General features: G+C 42.7%; 1 protein-coding gene and 1 pseudogene across 3 annotated transcripts in view; one reads left to right on the top strand and one right to left on the bottom strand.

Annotated features, from left to right (window-relative positions):
• Positions 1-20774, top strand: part of ARHGAP22 (Rho GTPase activating protein 22) — a 153360-nt gene that overhangs the window by 17193 nt on the left and 115393 nt on the right. For all 3 annotated transcript variants that reach the window (XM_015593242.2, XM_015593241.2, XM_015593240.2), the window contains exon 2: positions 18568-18767. In XM_015593242.2, the coding sequence (XP_015448728.1) occupies positions 18568-18767 (200 nt within the window). The remainder of the gene's footprint in view (positions 1-18567; positions 18768-20774) is intronic.
• On the bottom strand, positions 14023-14141 carry LOC112483917 (annotated as a pseudogene).

Below are 20774 nucleotides of genomic sequence, written 5' to 3'. Positions count from 1 at the left end.
AAAACCACCCAGGGTAAGCTGTTCAAAGTAAAAGGGGACTGGGAAAGGGGCATAAAAACAAGAAAAAGGAATTTAAGGGTATTTGGGCAGAGCTCAATTCACTGTGTAAGGTGTCTGTGAGTGTTCTCAGCAATTTCTAAGCTAAAGCAGCTCCAGGTCCTCTCATTGCACACTGGGTGAGTGAGTGACTGCATACCCTCACTGTGCCCCCTCCTTATTCGAGATGTGGTAGAGTAGACAAGCTAAAGTGGACCCAGGTCCACCGGAGAGGCTCATCTACAGAGAGGGGCTCCCTGACCTGGTCCCTCCGGAAGGGCCATGGGTGGGCTTAGGCTATGCTTCCATGAAGCATCATCTGTTCGGCCTGGAAGCTCTGAGCAGGCAGAGGCTGCTTTGTGTTGCGGTCCACAGCCTAGTGTGGTGCTTGACGCAGATTATTACCTACAAACATTTATCAAACTTCTGATATTTTAATTGCTACTTTAGATCTCCTAAGGGATCCAGCACGATTCCCTTTTAAAGTTTTTATTTTGACTTACATAAGTAACACTGCATTTCCTCCCTGTAAAAAATGCTCTATACTACAGCTCAGTCCTCCCCTTTATGAATGTCACCACCGTTACAGTTGTGACATGTTCCTTCTGTGCGAATACACGTCCCACTGAAAATGCATGATGACATTTTTTGTTTAGGTGTTGTCTTTTTCTTCCTTTTTTATATAGTTTTATATTTTGTGCATTGTTCTGCAGCTCGCTTTTTTCCACCACTATAATAGAATTGATGTAAATGTTAAAGCAGCAAAAGAGAGATGGGAGGGTTTGGGGTACATCTTTAAAAAGGTAGTGAGGAAAGGCCTCACTGAGAAAATGGCATTTGAGTGGAGAACGAAGAGGCTGAGAGGAAGTGTTACAGGGCAGGGGACAAGAGCAGGTGCAGAGCCAGGTGGCGGATGCATGGCTGTCCTGTTTGAGGGACTGCAGGGACCAGCGTGGCCAGGACTGGGGAAGCATGAGGAGATCCAAGAGGTCACATTAATGTAGGAAGAAGGCAAGAGAACTAAAATGTCAAATCAAGCTATATTCAGAGACTGCAATGTGCTGATCAGCCCTACAGATGGACCACAAGGAAACCTGTAGAACAAAGGAAAATTTCTGCTGGGTTTGCTAAGAAACCGAAATGGAGTCTTTAAGTCAGCCTTACATAAAATAAAATCATTCATTCCCTAGGGCTAAAATAATGGGGAATTTAGGGATCAAAGGCTGGGAACTGCCAGCAGGCCTTTCATGCTATATACTCTTAACTTTTTCACTACATATTGTAATCCTTTCTCACTGTATGCCCATATCATCAAAGGAAAATGGGTAAACTGAGTCTTTAAACTATAATTCACAGAAACTGAGAATGATGTATAAACTGGCTTCCCCAGCACTTCCTGCTCTTTTTTTCTGTTTTGGCTTTTTGTCTTTGCTTTCTTTCGTCTTTGCTTTTTATTCTATAGAGTGTTGTCCCTTCTCTAATAAACTTTCCTTTTGACTCTGACTCCGGCGTGCATTTGAATTCTTTCTTTCTTACTCTCAGCCAAGAACTCTCTCGATGCAGTCCTTGAGTTCCCCCTACTCAGAGGAATTTCCCCTGTCCTGCATCATGTTGGCCCAGTCCTGAGGACCCTTGTAGACTGTAGTAATGGCCCTGATGTTTATGCAGAGGCAAGAAAGGGAGTCCTGCAGGAAGGAACATGATCTAACTCTCATTTTTAAGATTTTTCTCTGGCTGTCCTGTTAAGAGACTGCAGAGAAGTGGCAGAGAAGTGCAGAGAGGCTACAGCAGTGTATCAGGAGAGAAGTGATGGTGCTGGGGAATAAACCAGCCTGGGGGTGATGTTTCCACTGACAGATGGGGTAGCAGATTTCAGGGGAGGGAAAGACCAGGAGTTCAGCTTTGGACTTGTGGGTCTCTGGTTCAGGGTTGAGCTCTGCACAGGTGCCTTCTGCACATTGAGGGCGTTTAAAGCCATGAGATAGGAGATCACGGAGACAGTGAGTGTAGATAGAAGTGGCACCCAGGACCAGTCAAGAGCTGGGGAAGATGAGGAGACAGAGTGGCAGCCAGTGAAGAAAGGGAGAGGCAGCAGAGAGTAGTCTTGGAACTCAAGGGTAGAAATGGTACTGGAGGAGGGAGGGACCAACTCGGTCAATGTTGTGAGGGGTCAAGGAACAGGAGGACTGATGTGACCCTTGGATTGAGCAGCGTGAGGGTCATTGGTGGCCTTGATAAGAGCAGTTTCAATGGAACAGAGGTAGGGGAAGCCCGACCAGGTGGGGTCAAAAGAGAGCAGGAAGCGTCCGGGATGACGAAAAGTTCTAGAGGTAGATGGTAGCAATGGTTACATAGCAATGTGAATTTACGGAATGCCACTGAACTCTACATTTAAAAATGTTTAAAATGGTAAATTTCAGGTCATGTGTATTTCACTACCGAAAGAAAGGAATAGGAGATGAATTGGAAAATGGAAGTGAAGACACCTTTTCTGAGGTGTTTGTTACTAAAGGGAGCTAACCATGTTAGTATGTACATTCATCTCATTCTCTTTTTAACTTTTGCAAAGAATCCTATCATGTGAATACAGCACAGTTTATTTAGTTATTTCCCTACTGTTGGTATTTGGGTTTTTCCTTATTTTAGGGATCATGCAGAGTGCTCCCAGGGCATCCTTGTGTATGACTACCTATGCCCTTATGGTTCTTTCTGGAGGAGAGAGGTAAGAAGCAGAATTACTGGGTTGTAGAGTAGGCATGTTTTTAATTTTAATAAATACAGCTCAATTACCCTCTCCATTGTGGCATATAATTACTCACAAACTCATCAACACATGATACAAAACTTTAAAAATGTATCTATCTAAAGGGTACAGAGTGCTGTATCATATTATAGCTAAAATTTGTATTTCCCCAGTTACAACTGAAGTTCAGCATCTCTACACATCTTTTTGGCCGCCTGTACTTTCCCTTCTGTACATTGCCTATTCACTTTTTTGATTTCTTCCACTCTGAGAAACAAAAGATCCCTACTTCCTTGATAGGAAATGGCATGAATCAGTAACTCCTCTGTTGGCCCTGAAACTCATGTTGCCTTGGCAACACCTTGGTGCTACACTGCCCTTTGCCCTTTTCTAATAATGAATGAACCTTTGGGTACTTGAATTCTATTTCATCCACCCTGGGTTCTGACTTCTTGAGTTTGAATTGACTTGTGTTTTCATCCAGGGCAGCCCTTGGGCAGACAGAAACCAAGCTGTCATCTCGCCCACACATGAGAACTCTCCTGTTTAAACTGTTTTTTCCTTCCCTCCCTGGCTCCATTGACTTGAAGCACTTAGGGGCCACTCAGGCTCAGTTCTACTTGGGAAGAATTACAGCATCTGTAGTGATCAGGACTGACTGGGTTTGAGTCCTGCCTCCACCATATAACACTGGTATTTGTGACCTTGAGTAAGTTTCTTTCTTCTGAGTCTCAATCAGAACATCTGAGAAATCAGAGTTATTCTGAGGAATAAGTGAAATTACTAATGTCAGCCACCTGGCCGCATTTCCACCTCTGGCCTTCGCAGGCACTTGTGCATGTTCATCCTGTCCACTGCCCACACACCCCACCCTCATCCTGTCCATGCATCGAGTTTCTTCTTTCTCCCATCTTGGCCCATCTCAGGCCAGCTTTAGCGGGGCCACTGCTAATGAATGCAATGAGATCCAAGTCTACCAACACCCACTGACTGAGAGTGCTCACATTCTCTCTCACCAGGCCACATGGCAGGGCTCAGAATGACCAGCACAGTGGGCCAGGGCACCCGAAGGTTCACGGCACCCTGGCGCAGGCACAGCTCAAGAGGAGCAGCAACACAGAGTGGTGGGGAGTGGGGGTGGGGGCACAGTCAGGACCAAGTGCAAAGAGAACAAACAGGGTGGGAGTTTGGGGTGTTTGCCACAGGTAGGCTCTCTAACTCTCAGCAGGTAGGGCCCCAGAGCAGAAGGAAGACCTTACCATCACTGAAGGACCCCTGTCCACATCCATCCATGCTCCCTGCTTCCTGCCACAGCTCAGGATGGTGTCTTGCTGATCCAGGCTAACCCCCACCACCACCTGAGCCCAGGTTCCACATCTATCAGTTACCAGATCCCTCAAGCCCCTCCCTGGCTCGTGGACCTCACAGTTCCCCACCCATAGCCTCACCTCTCCCAGTCTAAAGGCCCTTACCTGTCAGCTTTTGAACAGGCTTAGATCTCCCTGTCTTAATTAGGGGACACCCTGCCCTCCATTCCACGTTCCACTCCAGAGACCTTTCTTTTCTCCACCCTCCTTTTCAGGGACCAGTCCTGGAAGAGTTCTCCACACTCTGGCTACACACCCTCCTCCCCACTCACCCTCTGGTCCTCTTTCTGTAGGTGGTTCCTGCCCCACCCCTCCACCTGTGACCTTAACCCTTTCTCTGTCATGGGCGTGCTTTTCCCTTTCTTACAACCCTCTCTGGGTCTTCTAAGCAATTTGTCTTTGGTGGTTTTCCCATTGCTCTTGCAGCTTTGCCCAGAGTCGGTCACAGCTGCTCTGCTTTTTCCCGTCCTTAACACCAAGTTCCTAGGAGTTCTGGCTTCAATCCTCTTTTTTCCTCACTCTAGAGTCCTCCTGGGAGATCTCATGGATGTCCAGCAGTTTCATGAAGGGGTTAAGTGCACAGGCCCTGCAGGAAGGTGAATTAAAATTCAAAAACAGGCTGTGCCACTTCCTAGCAGTGTGGTAGCCTTAGGCAGCTTACTTAGCTCTTCTAACCTCAGCTTGCACATCCATAAAAGCAAGGTAATGACACTTGTGAGGACTAAATGAAATAATTCATGTAGAGCATTCAGTCCAGTACATAGCATATAGTGTCCAAGCTCTCAGTGAATAGTAACTCCTGTTACTGTTATTACTGTCATAAAACAAGCCCTTATTTGAGGCTTCCTCTGTGCCAGACACTGATCTAGCCACCTCTCTCCTGAGTCCAGCTCTCTCTCCCATACTCCAGAGTCCACATCTGACTTCCTCCAGGACTTACACCCTTGGATGTCAGAAAGACTCCAAAATCCAATGTGGGCAAGTTGAACTCTTCATTGCCCTGCACTGTCCTTCTCCTCTTTGACCATTGTCCTGCCCCACTCCTATTCTCTAACTTCCCCACGTAGCCACAATCATTAGCCCCCTCCTCCTAAAATGTCTCTCAGGTGCTCCCTGCTCTCTGTCCTCCCAGAGATGCACCCTCATCCTCTACTGTCTGTCTTTCCTCTCCTAGCTTTGTCCCATCAGCTTCCCCAGTTTCTCAATAGCCTGGCTTCCATACAAGGTTCCCAGGCCTCCAAGGCTCCTGGACGAGTCTGCACGCCCTAAGCTCAGGGTCTCCCTCCTCAGAGCTGACTGCCTGGACCAAGACTCTGGATTTCAAACATAGGATTGTTTCAAACAGGTATGTACGTGCAGGTGTGCACAGACACACTTTTGCACATGTGTACTTTCAAACATACTCACACTTGTGCACACACACTCACAAACATGCTCTTGCATTCACAATCATGTACTTATGCATGTATACACTTGCATAGTCATGCATGCATACACACTCTTGCATAGTCATGCATGCATACACACATTTGCGAACATACGCACACTCATGTGCACACATACACATGCACACATTTATGCATGCACATACACTCATGCATGTACACTCTCTTACACATACACTTACACATTTCAAACATACACTCATGCGTATGTACATACACATAATTCTCTCTCTCACACACATACACACACACATACACACACACACAGACATACACACTCATACACACAGAACACCCAGGAGAGTTGGGTCCCCTGGCTTTCTACTGTCCTCAATCTTGGGAAGAGGTAGATACACACACTGTACAAATTACACAATTATATGCCAGGCTGTTATTCATGCTGTTTTAAAGGTAAAATTGAAGTGAAAGAAAGAAACTAATTTCAGTGGAGTGCCACATAAAGGTGATAAAACTGGACCCATACCTTGAATGGAAGGTAGGACTTAGACAGTGAGGATGAGCAAAAAGAAGTTTATGATGGGATGTTGTCAAGTGTGACTGGAGCCGAGGACAGTAATTATCAGAATCACTTGGGCTCCTTCAAAATCCAGATTCCAGGTCCTTCCCCGCAGAAGTTCTGATTCAAATGATCTGAAGAGTGGTATTTCTAAGGCCCCTAGGTAGTATAATATGCAAACACCTCTGGAAGCCAGGAGCTGGGCAGGTGGGAGGTATGTGGTTAAGCTGAGTGGTGTCCCATGAAAGAATCTTAACTGCCAGGGCAGGGGGTGGATTTTACTCTGCGCATAGTTGATAAATATCATAACTATTTTAGAGAAAAGAAGTATAATGATTAGATCTATGTTTAGAAAGATTTCCTTGGCAGGTGTATCTCTCTTTTGGAGGCTCCTATGAAAGGCAAGAGGTAAGAGAAAGGAGTCCAGGCAAGGATGTTAAGAATTTGAATTGATTCAGTAAAAGCGAAATGAGAATGGAATAAGAGTGCAGAGAAAATCTTCAGAATTTGAAAACTACTTGACCGTAGGCCAGAGGGGAGGAATTTGTCAAAACAACTCCAAGCTGTCAAGGCATGTTGGCTGTGAGCCCTCAGTGAGGAGTTGGGGGAACACATTTGGGAGAGACAAGCCAGCATTGAATTTGGACATAAGCTTAGATGATCCTGAACTATCCTGATGGAGACATCCTGCATAAGGTATGACATTTAACCCTAAAGTTCTGGAGAAAAATCTGAGCAGAAGTAAAGACATGGGACTCAGGATGGAATGGAAGGCAGCTAGGGCATCCATGGTCAACAGCAGGACTTTCAGAGAGAAAAGAAGACATGGAGGCCAGAACGGGCTGGGCAGACCATAAGAGACATGGATGGAAACTCAGGCAGCTGGGCTCTGCACAACGATAGGAAGGAATAGCTTCGAGAAGAAAATGAGGAACTTTGAACACCCAGGGGTCTCAGAACCAGACTGTTGGATTTGACCAGAGCAGTTTCAGGAGAAGAGAAACTCTCCAAATGCAAAGGGTCAGCAGGGACGGGGGGATGAGGAAGGAGAGGCTGGGAGTAAGGGCCACCATCTCGAGATGCTTGTCAGTGAGAAAAGGTGACAGTGTCAACCCGGAACATGTGCTGATTTGAGCCAAGAGGTAGCAAATGCCACACACCTTCCTTCCTCCCAAATCAGAGTCCCACCTCCCCTGATGTAGGCCCAAATTCTGGTCATCCTTCAGGGCTCAGCCTGATTGCTCCCTCCTCTGGTGGCTCTGCAGATGTCGAAAAGGTCTGCATCTACATTTAAGTGTCTGCAGCCTTTGTCTGTCCACGTGGCCTGTGGCTCTTTTACCTCTGTGAGGTTGCCTTTGTGATTTATTTCCCTGCCAGACTGGGAGTTCTGGAGGAATATGAACAACTCAGGATTCTGCACTGTACCTGGAGGAGTTCTGTAGATTTGGAAGGCTTGAGTGAGTGAATGAATGTGCTTGTGAGCAGAAGAGCCCCAACTTTGAAGTGCCCTTTGCCTTCCTCCCTGAGTGACAGACTTGCCCCGGTCCAGCTCTTCAGCCCTCTCCAGAAACTCTCAACTCTGGAGCCTTAGAATATTAGAGCTGTTTGACTTGAAACCTTGACTTAAATATTTCCAGAACTGAATAAGTTGATTCAGGAAATGCTGAGGACAGGACCAGTGGTTATTAATAAATCATAACAATGATTATTTCCCTTTTATGACACTCAGTAAAGCTTATAAGTAATATCTGTGTGATCGATCAGCAGGGGAAAAACCTAGGCTGGTTTGACAGCCTAAGTAGCATCTGTAGGAGGTGCTTCCTTGGTGAACTGAGGGAACAGAAGACGGCCCTTCTCCCTCTCCATGGGAGCCAAGTAGATGTGGAGCAGGGCAGGCAGGGATGCTTGTAGCTGATGAAACAGAGACTGGCTGCAGCTCTCTGCTTGAGAGCTGACCCAGCGTACTTGCCCAGGGCTCCCCTTTGCCTGTTCCCTCCATGCTTGAAGCACTGAGGAGGGTGGTGCCTATGGCTTGGGTGTCAGGGAAAATATGCCACCCCTTCTTTGTCTTGCCATATTGAGAGAATTGCAGGCTAGTCATACCTATGTTTATTTATTTACTGCACAAGAGTGCTGAGCACCTACTCACTGCCAGTGTCAGTGTCTATGGTCCTGTGCTCCAAGGTCCTGGCTTCCTGAACAAGCAAACTTGAACAGAGAGCACCTCCAAAAACATGGCCCAGAGCAGGGAAAAGGGCTCCCTGGCAGTCCTTAGTATTGGGGAATGTTAATGAGCCACCCAGTTCTTGTTGAGCTCCTGGTATGTGCCAACCTTATGCAGGATGCTGTGGATGGTGCAGAAGGAAGGGCAGGTGCATTCCTGGTCCTAGCAGCACTATGATCTTGTCAAATGAGATAGCTTCAAGCCCTGTCATAATAGAAGACAAGAGATAGACCAAGGATGTGGTGCTAGAACATTTCATGAAGCCCTAGAGGTTTGTGGAAGGATAGAGGATTCTAAGCAGCCCTTGCAGTTTCCCAGAGATGAAGCAGATGAGAATGGGAGAATAGACAATGGAGGCCTGAGTTAATCCACCCACTCTAGAGAGCCTTCACCCACAGGGGCCCAGCTTTCTCTAAGCCTAATGTTAGAAATTTCAAGTAATTAACAAAAACCTAGGCCACCTTGGTGACTTAATTTTATCATAGATTCTTGACCCATTAAAGGATTTTTTAAAAATAGGATACTGAGACCCAGAGAAGAAAACTCAGTAACCAAGGGGTTACCCCTGTCCCCTCTCCCCCCTTTGTCTTTTGTCATACTTCTTTGGAATACTGGAGTCATGATGACTCTCGTCTCATCATCATTTCCATGTCCCCAGAGCCCAACACAGGTCCAGACCCTGGAAAGAGATCTGTGAGTGTATGTTGAATCCAGCCCTGCTCCAGCCCCTTGACAGCTTGAGATGAGAGGGGCAGGTACAGCCTTAGGAGCTTAAAGGCCCCTGCTGATGCCCTTGGGTCCCAATAAGCATGACCCCCACCTGCCTGCCATTGGCTCAGCCCAGCCGTACCCAGGCAGGGCGTTTCTTCCTCTAGGCCTGGCTGCTGGGTTTGCAGAGTGGCAGAGGCTGTGAGGCACAGACATTGGACACAGTGCTGCAGACACCTGGCAATGAAAAGGCGACTGACCTTTCCAGAGCTGTGAGAAAACTTCTGGGAAGGGCTGAGGCTCATGCGAGAGAGGAAGAGGGCCCAAGTGGCCTGTGGACCTACAGGGACCCCAGCTGCTCTCCACCCCCATCTAGCCTTTCCCACCTAGGATAATCAGTTAAATGGGCACAGGGAGTGAGCCAGTGCTTCCTACAGTTAGCGGAAGCCTATATGAAGATGTTCCATCTGATTAGTAGTAATTTAATAACAGGGCAAGCTAGACAATAAATAAGTGTCATTTTATACCTTCTGAATTATGGAAGAGTACTCAAATAATGATATTTCATGTTGATGTTATAGACAAAGTAGTATACTAGTATAATTTTGTGGTATAATATAGCCACACACCATTTCTAGAAGGAAGTATGTAATGGCACCTAAAGAGCCAAAAGCCATGAAAAGGTCTGTCCTTTCTGCCCCATGAACCCACTGCTGGGAACCCATCTTTAGGAAACAGTTCTGCAAGGACACGTCCACTGCACCATTTCTATTATAATCATTATTGCCATGGTAACTCATTACTGGGCACCTTGTACGGGCCAATCACTCTGCCAGGCTTGGCCATCTATCCTCCTCCAGCTCGTCCTGCAAGATCAGGTATCGTCATCCCAAATGGGCTCAGCTTGCTGATCAACAGACTGAGGCATAGAGAGTTCACAGAGCTGGCAGTGATCTGAAAACAAGCCTGTGTTTCTTCAACTGGATCCATTATTGCCTTAATTAAATAACTAACATTGGAAAGAATTTTAGTGCCTGGCAGTAGGGAATTTTTAGTTAATTCACAGGGATAGTAAACAGCCATAGAAATAAAGGAAGGAAATATAATCTCATCTGGTACACATCAATATGCTTGGAGACCAGGAGCAGCAGAAAGGTAAGGAGCAAAATTGCAGATTGGCTGGTAAATGCAAGAACAAGTGAATCTCAACCCCAGGTGCAGGGAGCTCTGAACCCCGGGTTCAGAGGCAGGCAGTTTTCCTGGAAGGAGAAGTTGGGCCATGCCACCAGACTTGACTCCATGATTGCCTTCTCTTTAGTCTCTGGGAAAAATTACTGCCCTGAGAGATCAGCAATCCCCCTTCAGTTAACTGGGGTGAAGCCTGGAAACAGTCTGCTTTCTCTCTGAACCAAAGCACAGCCAAGGCAAGGCTGGAACATTCAACAGCCAAGGATGGCAACGAGAATCAAGTCAGGGCTGGCAAGGACCTACGTGGTCTGACTTGCATGGCTGGTGGTAGGTACACACAGAGCAGTCACAGCTGCTTGGGGTTCCAGAAAAAAAGAGATGATGCCTCCCCTTAATCCACTGCTGTCAGCGATCCAGCCCCTTCCAGAGCAGAGCCCTCAGGATGGCCTTGGTATTTTTTGCTTATGTAAAGGGGTAGATTTGGGATTATATCCCAGCCATGTGACACCGAAGGCAAAACTGACAATCACCAGACTATAGGGTCTCCTTGGATACCAGCCAAGTGTCATGTTATATTCTATGTCATGTTAAGAACCAGACACACCTAAAAATAAGAGTAAGCCTAACTAGTCTGTGACGTTTGGCAACCATGACTTGCATCTATTCCCTGCCACACATGTAGAACTGGGTAAACGTCTTGTCCTCCCATCCCCACCCCTCAATCTAGAGGGGCAGAAAGACAAAGACACAGACGTTGCCAGCCACAGGCCACATGTCCTGGTAAGGGAGGAAATGACTATCTGGAGGAGATTCAGAAGGTTCGTTCTGTGGAGTTGGATTTTGAAGGATGAGTAGGGGCACTCGAGGAAGCCAAAGCCAGGAGCTAAGTAGCAAAAGGATGGAAGAAAGATCCAGGTTAGTGTGAGAGTGTGGGCAGAAGGTAGGTCAGACTTAGGGAAATGCAGTCACTATTATAGTGGGAGGAGCTTATACACACACAAACATGGAATGAAAGATACAATACAATACCTGGGTCAGGGGACCATAGGTTCCAATCAGAAGTGAGGATCTGTGGTATAAGAATTATAAATGTGATTACATTAGGACTCAGATTTGTTCCTCCAAAGTCCATGATGGCCCCCAACGCTGCAGCAATATCCTTGATACTGAACAGAAAGAGATGAGGAGCTTCCTCCAGGACAAAGGAGAGAGAGGAAGGGGAAGGGATAGGGAGCAATGAGAGGGGCAAGAACTCAGTCATCATCACTCAGCCCTGGAAGTAGTTTCAGCTGGGAGAAGAGGGAGTCTGCAGGGCAGAAGGGCTCACAGCACTCAGAGGATTTGAGATAAGAGAGATGGCCCCTCTTACCTGCCAGGTAGTCATCAACAGATCCCCAAAAAGCTGAAGCAGAGGCCCTGCTGTCCAGGCAGGATGGTCCCATGGAAGCAGCAACGTGGCTTTGCAGGAGCTAAGCGAGGGTGCTCAGGTCTGATGCTGCCAGAGGAGGATTGCCATACAGAAACCAGGGAACAGCTCTGGATGGGGCCACCTCACTTAAGGCCTGAGTAACAAGAACCCTGCTAGAATGTAAGCTCCAGCAGGACCCAGATTTTTATGGGTTTTTTAAAATAAATTTTTATTTTTCAATTACAATGGACATAAAATATTATATTAGTCTCAGGTATACAAATTAGTTTCAGATATACATTAGACATTTTATGAAGTGATCACCCAGATAAGTCTAGTACCCATTTGACACCATCAATAGTTACTACAATATTACTGACTATATTCCCCATGCTATACTTTACATTCCCATTACTGTTTTTATAACTGGCAATTTATACTTTTTAATCTCTTCACCTTTTTCATCCAGCTCCCTAACTCCACCCCCCATCTGGCAACCATCTATTTGTTATCCGTATCTATGACTTTGTTTCTGTTTTGTTTGCTCATTTATTTTGTTTCTTAGGTTCCACATATAGGTGAAATCATATGATATTTGTCTTTCTTTCTCTGACTTATTTCACTTAGCATAATACCCTCTAGGTTCATCCATGTTGTCACAAATGCAAGCTGTCATACTTTTTTATGGCTGAGTAATATTCCATTGTATATATGCCACATCTTTATTCATTCATCTATGTATGTACACTGAGGTTACTTCCATATGTTGGCTATTATAAATAACGCTGGAATGAACATAATGTATCTTTTCGAATTGATATTTTGGATTTCTTCATAGAAATACCCAGAAGTAGAATGCCTAAGTCATATGGTAGTTCTCTTTTTAATTTTTTGAGGAACCCCCATACTGTTTTCCATAGTGGCTGCACCAATTTACAATTCCACCAATAGTACATGAGGGTTCCCTTTCCTCTACATCCTCACCAATACTTGTTGTTTGTCAATTTATTGATGATAGTCATTATGACAGGTGTGAGGTGATATGGTGGTTTTAATTTGCATTTTCCTGATGATAATTGATGTTGAGCATTTTTTCATGTGTCTGTTGGCCATATGTATGTCCTCTTTGGAGAAATGTCTATTCAGGTCCTCTGCCCATTTTTTAATCTGACTGTTTTTGGAGGGTTAAGTTTTATGAATTCCTTATGTATTTTGGATATGAACCCCTTATTGAATGTCTCATCGACAAATACTTCTCCCATTCAGTAGGTTGTCTTTTTGTCCCATTCAGTAGGTTGTCTTTTTGCAAAACCGTTTTAATTCGATGTATTTCCATTTGTAATTTTTTTAATTTTGTTTCCCTTGCTAAAAGAGACATATTCAAAAACAATATTGCTAAGAACAATGTCACAAACTTTATTACCTATGTTTTCTTCTAGGAGTTTTATGTTTTAGGATCTTTTAAATCTTTAATCTATTTTTAATTTATTCTTGTATATGGTGTAAGAAAGTGATTCAGTGTCATTCTTTTGCATATATCTGTCCAATTTTCCTAACACCATTTATTAAATAGACTGTCTTTACCTCATGGTATATTCTTGCCTGCTTTGTCATAGATTAATTGACCATACAGGCATGGGTTTGTTTCTGTGTTCTCTATTCTGTTCCATTGATCTGTGTATTTGTTTTATGCCAGTACCATGTGGATTTTATCACTATAGCCTTGCAGGATAGTTTGATAACAGGTAGCACAATCTCTCCAACTTTCTTCTTCTTTCTCAAGATTGCTTTGACTATTCAGGGTCTTTTGTGGTTTCATTAAAAGTTTAGGATTATTTGTTCTAGTTCTGTGAAGAATGCCATTGATACTTTGATAGGGATTGCATTAAGCCTATAGATTGCTTTGTATAGTATAGACATTTTAATGATGCTTTTTCTTTCTATCCATGAGCACAATATATCCTTCCATTTATCTGTATTTTCTTAATTTCTTTTTTCAGTGTTTTATAGTTTTCCAAGTACAGATCTTTTACCTTCTTGATTAAATTTATTCCTAGATATTTTATTCTTTTTGAGGCAATTTTAAATGAGATTGTTTTAATTTCTCTTTCTGATAGTTCATTATTGGTGTATAAAAATGCAACTGATTTCTGAATATTAATTTTGTATACTGCTAATTTCTAGAAATGATAATTATTTATCAGTTCTGATAGTTTTTTGGTGGATTCTTTAGGGTTCTTTATTATAATATCAGGTCATCTGCAAATAAAGACAGTTTTATATCTTCCTTTCCAAATTGTTTTTTTAGGCAAGACAACCCTTAGTTGACCTCACAGATTGCAAAGACCTTGTCAGTTTACAATCCCTTATTTTTTTTTATTGTTTACACCTACAGCACCTGGTCTTCCTAGGTGGTCTCCTATCCAAGTACTAACCAGGCCCAACCCTGCTTAGCTTCCAAGATCAGACAGGTTTGGGCTTGTTGAGGGTAGCATGGCCATAGACTTCCTTTCCAATTTGGATGCCTGTTATTTCTTTTTCTTGTCTGATTGCTGTGGCTAAGACTTCCAATACTATGTTGAATAAAAGTGGTGAATGTGAATATCCTTGTCTTATTCCTGATCTTAAAGAAAAAGCTTTCAGCATTTTACTGTTGAGTATGATGTTAGCTGTGGGTTTGTCATATATAGGGTCCATTTTATTATGTTCAGGTATGTTCCTTCTATTCCCACATATTGAGAGTTTTTTTTTTTTTTTATCATGAATGGTAATTGGATTTTGTCAAATGCTTTTTCTGCATCTATTGGTATGATCATATGACTTCTATCTTTTATTTTGTTTATGCGATGTATAACATTAATTGATTTTGTGGCTATTGAACCAATCTTGCATCCTGAAAATAAATCCCATTTAATCATGGTATATAATCTTTTATTGCTGAATTCAGTTTTCTAATATTTTGTTGAGAATTTTTGCATTTATGTTCATCAGGGATGTTGACCTATAATTTTTTTTTTGTAATGTCTTTGTCTGGTTTTGGTGTCAAGGTAATGCTGGCCTCATAAAATGAGTTTGGGAGCCTTCCCTCCTCTTCAATTTTTTGTAATAGTTTGAGAAGGATTGGTATTAATTTTTCTCTAAATGTTTGGTAAAATTCACCTGTGAAGCCATCTGGTCCAGGAGTTGTGTTTGTTGGGAGTTTTTTGATTACTGATTTAGTTTTGTTAGTAGTTATCAGTCTGTTTGCATTTTCTGTTTCTTCCTAATTCAGTCTTGCAAGAGTGTACGTTTCTATGAATGTATTCATTTCTTTCCACTTTTTGGCATAGACTTGTTTATAGTATCTCCTAATAATCCTTTGTCTTTCTGTGGTGTCGGTTATCAATTCTCTTCTTTCATTTCTGATTTCATTTATTCAGGCCCTCTTTTTTCTTGATGAATCTAACTAAAATTTTATCAATTTTGTTTAACTTTTCAAAGAATCAGCTCTTGATTTCATTGATCTTTCCTATTGTTCTCTTTAGACTACATTTTGTTGATTTCTTCTCTGATCTTTATTATTTCCTTCTTTCTATTCACTTTGGGCTTTGTTCTTGTTTTTCTAGTTCTTTAGAGTTGTTTGAGATTTTTCTTGTTTCTTGAGTAAACCTGTATTGCTATAAATTTTGCTCTTAGAACTGCTTTGGCTGTTTCTTATAGATTTTGGGTTGTGGTGTTTTCATTTTCCTTTCTCTCAAGGTATCTTTTGATTTCTTCCTTGATCGCATTGTTAACTCATTCATTGTTTAGTAGCATGCTATTTAGCCTCCGTGTGTTTGTGTGTTTTTCAGTTTTCTTCTTGTAATTGTTTTCTAGTTTCATATTATTTTGATTGGAGAAGATACTTGATATGATTTCACTCTTCTTTAATTTATTGAGACTTGTTGCTTAACATATGTTCTATTTTGGCTAATGTTTCATGTGCCCTTGAAATGAATGTATATTCTATTTCTTTTGAGCGGGAGGTCCTAAAAATATCAATTAAGACTATCTGGTCTAATGGGTCATTTAAGGCCACTGTTCCCTTGTTGATTTTCTGTCTGGATGATATATCCATTGATGTAATGGGATGTTAAAGTCACTGATTATTACTGTATTACTGTCTATCTCTTCATGTCTGTAAATATTTGCTTTATATATTTAGGTGCTCCTAAGTTGAATGCATAGATGTTTACTAGAGTTAAAACCTCTTGTTGGATTGATCCCTTTACCATTATGAAATGCCCTTTTCTGTGTCTTGTTACAGACCTTGTTTTAAAGTCTATTTTGTCTGATGTAAGTATTGCTACTTTAGCTTTTTTTCAGTTTCCATTTGCATCAATGTCTTTTTTCATTCCTTTACTTCAGTCTGTGTGTGTCTTTCAATCTGAAGTGGGTCTTTGTAGGTAGAATTTGGATGGGTCTTTTTTTTCAATCCATTCAGCCACCATTTAATCTATTTTTCACGTAATTATTGATAGGCATATACTTATTGCCATTTTATTGTTTTCTGATTGTTTTGTAGTCCTCTTCCTTTCCTAGTTTCTTGCTCTCATCTCTTGTATGCCAGTGACTTTCTGTAGTGGCATGGTTGGATTCTTTCTCTTTATTTCTTTTATATCTCTCATAGAATTTTGGTTTATGGTTATCATGTGCTTCACATATACCAAGCTCTGTCTATAGCAGTCTATCTTAAGTTGATGGTCACTTAAGTTTGAATATATTCTAAAATCACTACAATTTTTACTCACCTCCTCCGCATTTGTGTTTTGGTCATTATTTTTTACTTTTGTGTATGTGTTTGTATGTATCCCTTAACTTATTGTTTTAGTTACATATGGTCTTCCTACTTTTTTCTTTTAACCTTTGTAGTAGCTTTAGTTGATGGATTTACTGCTTTTATTAAGTGTTTGCCTTTGTTAGCGAGAATTTTTTTTTTTCCTGTATTTGCTTATTCATAGTTCTGATATTTTCTTTTCTTCTTAAGGAAGTCCCTTTAACATTTCTTGTAATACTGGTTTAGTGGTGTTAAACTTCTGTAGAACTGCTTTAGCTTTTTCTCATCTGGGAAGCTCTTTATCTCTCCTTCAATTTTAAATGAGAGTCTTGCTGGATAGAGCAATCTTGGTTGTAGGTCTTTATCTTTCATCATTTTGCATATTTTGCACAATTCCCTTCTGGCCTGCAAAGTTTCTATTGAGAAATCAGCTGACAGTCTTATGGGAGCTCCCTTGCACTTAACTAACTGCTCTCCTTTTGCTACTTTTAAGATTCTCTCTTTGTCTTTAAACTTTGGCATTTTAATTATGATGTGTTTTGCTGTGGTCCTCTTTGGGTTTATCTTGTTTGAGACTCTCTATGCTTGCTGAATTTATATGTCTATTTCCTTCCCCATGTTAGGGAAGTTTTCCATCCTTATTTCTTCAGATAAGTTTTCAATCCCCTGCTCTCTCCCTTCTTCTTTGGGTACCCCTATGATGCAAATGTTGGTATGCTTGATGTTGTCTCAGAAGCCCCTTAAACTATCCCTATTTTTTTTTAACTCTTTTTCTTTTTAAGTTCTGATTGGGTGTTTGCTGCTACCTTATCTTCTAGTTCGCTGATTCAATCCTCTATTTCATCCAATCCAATCTTGATTCCCTCTAATGTATTCTTTATTTTAATTATTTTATTCTTCATTTCTGACTTTTTAAAATTTTTTTCTAGCTCCATTTTTGTGTTTCCTATCACTTCATTAAAGTCCTCACTGAATTCATCTATTCTTCCCCTAAGTTTATTGAGCATCCTTATAACTAGTGTTTTGAGCTCTGCATCTAACAGATTGCTTGCCTCCATTTTGTTTGGTTATTTTTCTGGAGTTTTGTCCTGTTATTTCATTTGAGACATGTTTCTTTGTCTCCTCATTTTGGCTGACTTCCTGTGTTTGTTTTAACACATTAAGTAGATCTGCTATACCTCCTGACCTTGGCAGAGTAGCCTTATGTAGTAGGTGTTCTGTGGAGCCTTATGTAGTAGGTGTTCTGTGGAGCCCAGGACTCTTGAGCTGGGTGTTCCAGGAGTGTCCTTTATGTGAGTTGTGTGTGCCCTCCTGTTGTATTTGAACCTTGATTGCTGTTCGCATGTCAGTGGGTGACCCTCAGGCTTAACAGCTATGAGAGTTGGCTATGACTATAGCAGATGAGCTGTTGTGCAGGGGCTGATCCCATGAAATGGGAGTCTCTTCAGTGGGGCTCTACTGCCAGCCGAGTTCAACCTTCAGGTGTGTCTTTGTGGAGCTGATTGGGTGGTGCTCCGATGTGGCCTTAAGCTGGCCACCAGGTATGTTGTTTTGGGAGCCTCTTGTGAGGAGCTTCTGTGTTGGTAAAGTTTAGCCTCCACTTGTGCGTGGCCTGGGGCTGTCTGGTAGGGGCTACAAAGTGATCTGCAGTTAGTTGCCACTTATGCTGGGCTTGGAGAGGCTATTTTGTGAACTGAGGCTGGTTGCCACTGGTATCGGGCTTGGGACCCTTTGGTGGCCACCACAATGTGAACTGAGGCAAGCTGCCAGTTGTGCCACTTAATTAAGACTATGTTCTAAACTAAGACTAGTTATGCCGGACTTGGGGTTACCTGATGAGCATTACAATGCAAGTTGAGACCAGTTGCCACTTGCAACGGGCTTGGGGAAGCTAAGCAAGAGGTACAGGGCATGCTAAGGCAAGCCACTGCTTTTTAGGGATTCGTGGACCTTTGAGAGATTTTAAGAAAGTCTGCAGCACAAGATGAGGCAGGCTGCTTATATAGAGGAGTCACTGGAAGAGGTTCAGCCAGACATTCCAGTTGAGTGGGGCGAGGTATCAGAGAATCACCAGGGAGGGCAAATGGTGTTATACATGCATCCTTCCTTTTTACTGCGTATATTCTTGACTTCCAGCCCGCTCCAAAAGCCTGGTGATGGGTGAGCAGAGCCGGAGCCCCGGGCGGTTGTCCTGCCCCCAAAAGCTGGGCCCCGTGCTGAAGGCAGGCTGGCTGAAGAAGCAGAGAAGCATCATGAAAAACTGGCAGCAGCGTTGGTTCGTGCTCCGTGGGGATCAGCTTTTCTACTACAAGGACAAAGATGAGACCAAGCCCCAGGTGAGAAGCACATGGCCCGTGTTTAGTGGGCATCACTACAAGGCTCCAAGGGAAAGTTAACTATGCCCAGGAGATAGGGGAATGCAGGGAGACCCTCCCTTCGCGACCTCCACCACTCAAGCACCCAAGCCACTGACTCTGTTCAGAGTGACACTTCACCAGGATTTCTAAAGTGATATTGATCCTCAGCCCCTACGTTCCTTGTGTCACAACCTGTTTTATTCAAACATATCCACAGCTTCAGTAATAAACATGTTTCCTTATGATGTTGATAGAGAACATCTGTGCACAGCTTAAGGAAATAGGTCTTTCCTGTGCTCTTTTCAGCCTCTTTGTGCTTTCAAGGAGACACAAGTGTACACATTTCATTGCTTCCATTGTCCAGGGAAATGGTAGCCAGAGAAATCTAACCTCCAACTGAAATCTGGCTCACTGTGAACCCTTCCTGTGAAATCCTCTGCCTCTCAGCAGCTGCTTCTGTTTCCTCCAGCACTATAAGATCTACCTCAGATGTTTAACATGTCTGCCTTTCCACCCAAATGACACTAAGTTTATTCATTCAGAGCTAGTCACCTCCCCCTTCCGTGGTGTGGCCTGGTCACTGTTGTGCACATGTCATAATGAAGTGTTGCCTTCCAAGGCAGCTGGGCTTACAAAGCTTGGGCAATCTAGTCCTTGTTATAAGATTCACAGACAGAATGGACATCTGGGAGAGACCCTTATTTTTCTTGGGAAAAATGGGGAAGGGAACCTACAGGACTCATCCCAAAGGATTCATCCAGTCACTGCTCCAAGTCAGAAAAAAAGAGCTCTCTTTTCCAGGGTCAGGAGTCACAGAGCCTTGGTGGACAGGAGCCTGTGCGCATCTCAGCAGTCCCCACAGTGTGGTAGTGGGATCTGGGGTAGGAGCCAGAGAAGGATACTCATGATGGACAAGGTGAGAGAAAGGTACCTGGGCACAGCATGAATCAGGTCAACCTCACAGTGAGATAATGCATCTAAACTTCGCCCCTCTTTCAGTTCTTCTGAGTACATCAAGGAGGAAGCATCGGTCTGGTGCTTCTTTAACACTTCTCCAACACTTGGTTGGGATCCTCCCTTGAAAAAAATTAGGGGTGGGTATGGGAAAGCAGGTCTCATCTCAGAGCCTTCTGTAGCAACAATAACGAGCTGCAAGTTAATAACTTTGTCTTCACTGTATTTATTCTAATGGTTAATTTCTGTTTATAGAAAATAATACTGGCTTCCATTCATGAGAGTGATACCATGTTTCCCTTTCTAAAATATGTTAAAAATAATATGTGTTGTACAGCAATGTGAATGTACTCAATGCCAATAAACTATATACTTAAAATGGTTAAAATGGTAAATTACGTTACAGTATATAGTAAACTATATACTTAAAATGGTTAAAATGGTAAATTACGTTACAGTATATAGTAAACTATATACTTAAAATGGTTAAAATGGTAAATTACGTTACCACAATAAAAAATATAACAAATGACTCTGCTTAAGGAAAACTTTTACATAAATAATAGTAGAAATAAGAGGTGAGTATGGCAGAAATTAGGAAGGCAGATCTAAACTAAAGCTTAGGAAACCCTGATCTTGTCCTGCCTCCCCAGTTTTATAAGGAATAAAAACAATTCCCAGAGAATAGAACTACTAGGAACTTTGGAGTCAGAGAGATCTGAATTTGTGTGACTTGAGACAAGTCACTTAAATTTTATTTTTTACTTTAGGTTTTACCGTTGCTAAAATGAAGACATTATTACCGGTCACAGAGGTACACAAAGGATTATATTACAGGACATATGCATAACAAAGCACAAATCCTAGCACATGGGGTACTTAAGTCTGGGTACTCTCATGCTCCTTCGGTCCTTCCTTTGATTTGCTTTGCTCCCCTACTCCCCTGGCCCTGACCCTGAGCCTGCTCCCCAGATGGGCACCACACCTCTGGTTTGCCTGCTGCCATTTTCCTTCTGGTCTCTATTTTTTGTG

The sequence above is a fragment of the Pteropus alecto genome, unplaced genomic scaffold (genome assembly GCF_000325575.1).
Source record: "Pteropus alecto unplaced genomic scaffold, ASM32557v1 scaffold287, whole genome shotgun sequence".
Classification (NCBI taxonomy): Eukaryota; Metazoa; Chordata; class Mammalia; order Chiroptera; family Pteropodidae; genus Pteropus; species Pteropus alecto.
Note: the sequence above shows the minus strand (reverse complement) of the source record. Positions and strands in the feature narration are given on the sequence as shown.